This window comes from Psammomys obesus, unplaced genomic scaffold (genome assembly GCF_907164565.1).
Source record: "Psammomys obesus unplaced genomic scaffold, mPsaObe1.curated_primary_1811, whole genome shotgun sequence".
NCBI lineage: Eukaryota > Metazoa > Chordata > Mammalia > Rodentia > Muridae > Psammomys > Psammomys obesus.
This window is the reverse complement of record NW_026588627.1, coordinates 1-1,650: the sequence shown is the minus strand read 5'-3', so window position 1 is coordinate 1,650 and position 1,650 is coordinate 1. Positions and strand designations below refer to the sequence as shown.

Here is a 1,650-nt window from a genome sequence, read left to right as displayed (position 1 = left end):
CTTGACTCATTTTGTATCCCCCCATAAGCCCCTCCCTCCTCCCCTCCTGATCCCACCCTCCGTCCCTTTTCTGCATGCATGCCACTCCCCAAGTCCACTGATAGGGGAGGTTCTCCTCTCTTTTCTGATCTTAGTCTATCAGTTCTCATCAAAAGTGGCTGCATTGTCTTCTACTATGGCCTGGTAAGGCTGCTCCCCCCTCAGGGGGAGGTGATCAACTAGCAGGCCAATCAGATTATGTCAGAGGCAGTCCCTCTTCCCATTACTATGTAACCCACTTGGACACTGAACTGCCATGGGCTACATCTGTGCAGGGGTTCTAGGTTATCTCCATGAATAGTCCTTGGTTGGAGTATGAGTCTTTGGGAAGTTCCCTGTGTTCAAATTTTCTTGTTCTGTTGCTCTCCTTGTGGAGTTCCCGTCCCCTCCAGTTCTTACTATTTCGCACTTCTTACATAAAATTACATTAAATGTATAAATCACAACATAAAAAGAATTCATGATAATTTTGAAACCATGATAAACTTCTATTACATTCAGCTAAGAAAATAAACATATATTGAATCATTAGTACTCAAAACTGTGAACATGAGCCTTCAGTGGAACATCAGTGAAATTAGGGAGACCAAAGTGGTTCAATAAAATGAAAACAACTATCATCTGGTTTGGGCCCCATAAGTGTAGATGAAGTCACTACCACCATTATCAGCAGCAATTTTTCTCTGATGAAATGATTAGCAATATATAAGTTATAGTTGTACTTGGGTTATAACTCATCAGAAATTTAAAGTGAAAGCTCTGTTCATGATATCTGATTCATAAACGAAAGGAAAACTTTACATTTAGAATACAATCAATAGATTTTTTTTTTATCTAAACTTAGAACACGATGGAAAAATTAAAGCACAAAGCTTTCCTCACCATTGGTTCTTCTCAGTTCCTCCACAAGGCACTGAGCCTCTTCTTGAACTCGGTCCTCAATGGTCCTTTTGCCCATTCCTAAATTCCACAGGGTTGTCAGAGAGAAGCGCCTCATTTCTTTCCATCTGTTTCCACGGCTTAAAATGATTCCTAAACGAATAAGAACACAAACTACAAAGTGATTTCCAGAAAAGAAGGACCATCTGAGAACACACAACAATTCAGAGGCCCAACCTGAGCTCCAGAAGCAAGTCTGGGGTTTTCTTTATATCTTCTTCCTGACCATGAATACTATCCAGCTCACACATGAATATACACAGTAACTTACCAAGGCCTTTACTAATTTTATCAAACACTGGGAAGCTTCCTCTTCCAGAAAACTCCTCCCCATGATCAATCAAGGCTTCCTTCACTGCTTCATACCCATGCAATACGACGGTGGGCGTCATGCCAAAGTACAGAGTGAACACGGGGCCATAGACTTTTGAGAACTAGAAATTGGAAAGCAAAGTAACGAGTAATTATTACTTGTGGGTGGGGACAATGTACCATGTGATGGCCCAGGCAGTTGATACTTAGATTACAGTGAATTGTCACATCAAAGTACTTAGCATGTCTTTTGATTGTGTTTCAAAGAGAAACTGAGGCAAGAGTTTTCCACATTAATTTTTGGCCTGAATTGCTAATGAATAAAAGACTCAGCATCTGTATTCTGTTCTCATTTTTTTT

At 40.4% G+C, this 1,650-nt stretch overlaps 1 protein-coding gene across 1 annotated transcript; it reads right to left on the bottom strand.

Annotated features, from left to right (window-relative positions):
* Window positions 1-883: 883 nt before the first annotated feature.
* Window positions 884-1,433, bottom strand: LOC129674393 (cytochrome P450 2C26-like). Its single transcript, XM_055604353.1, has 2 exons — window positions 1,250-1,433; window positions 884-1,071 (listed from the first exon to the last, which is right to left on the bottom strand). The coding sequence occupies exons 1-2, from the start codon at window positions 1,368-1,370 to the stop codon at window positions 899-901; spliced, it is 294 nt and encodes a 97-aa protein (XP_055460328.1). The 5' UTR covers window positions 1,371-1,433; the 3' UTR covers window positions 884-898.
* Window positions 1,434-1,650: the final 217 nt, after the last annotated feature.

Bases quoted from the DNA above. Each gene is read 5' to 3' on its own strand.
- LOC129674393 (XM_055604353.1), bottom strand. From the start codon at position 1,370: ATGACGCCCACCGTCGTATTGCATGGGTATGAAGCAGTGAAGGAAGCC. The intron at 1,072-1,249 runs GTAAGTTACTGT...TTATTCGTTTAG, and splicing joins TAAAATTAGTAAAGGCCTTG to GAATCATTTTAAGCCGTGGA.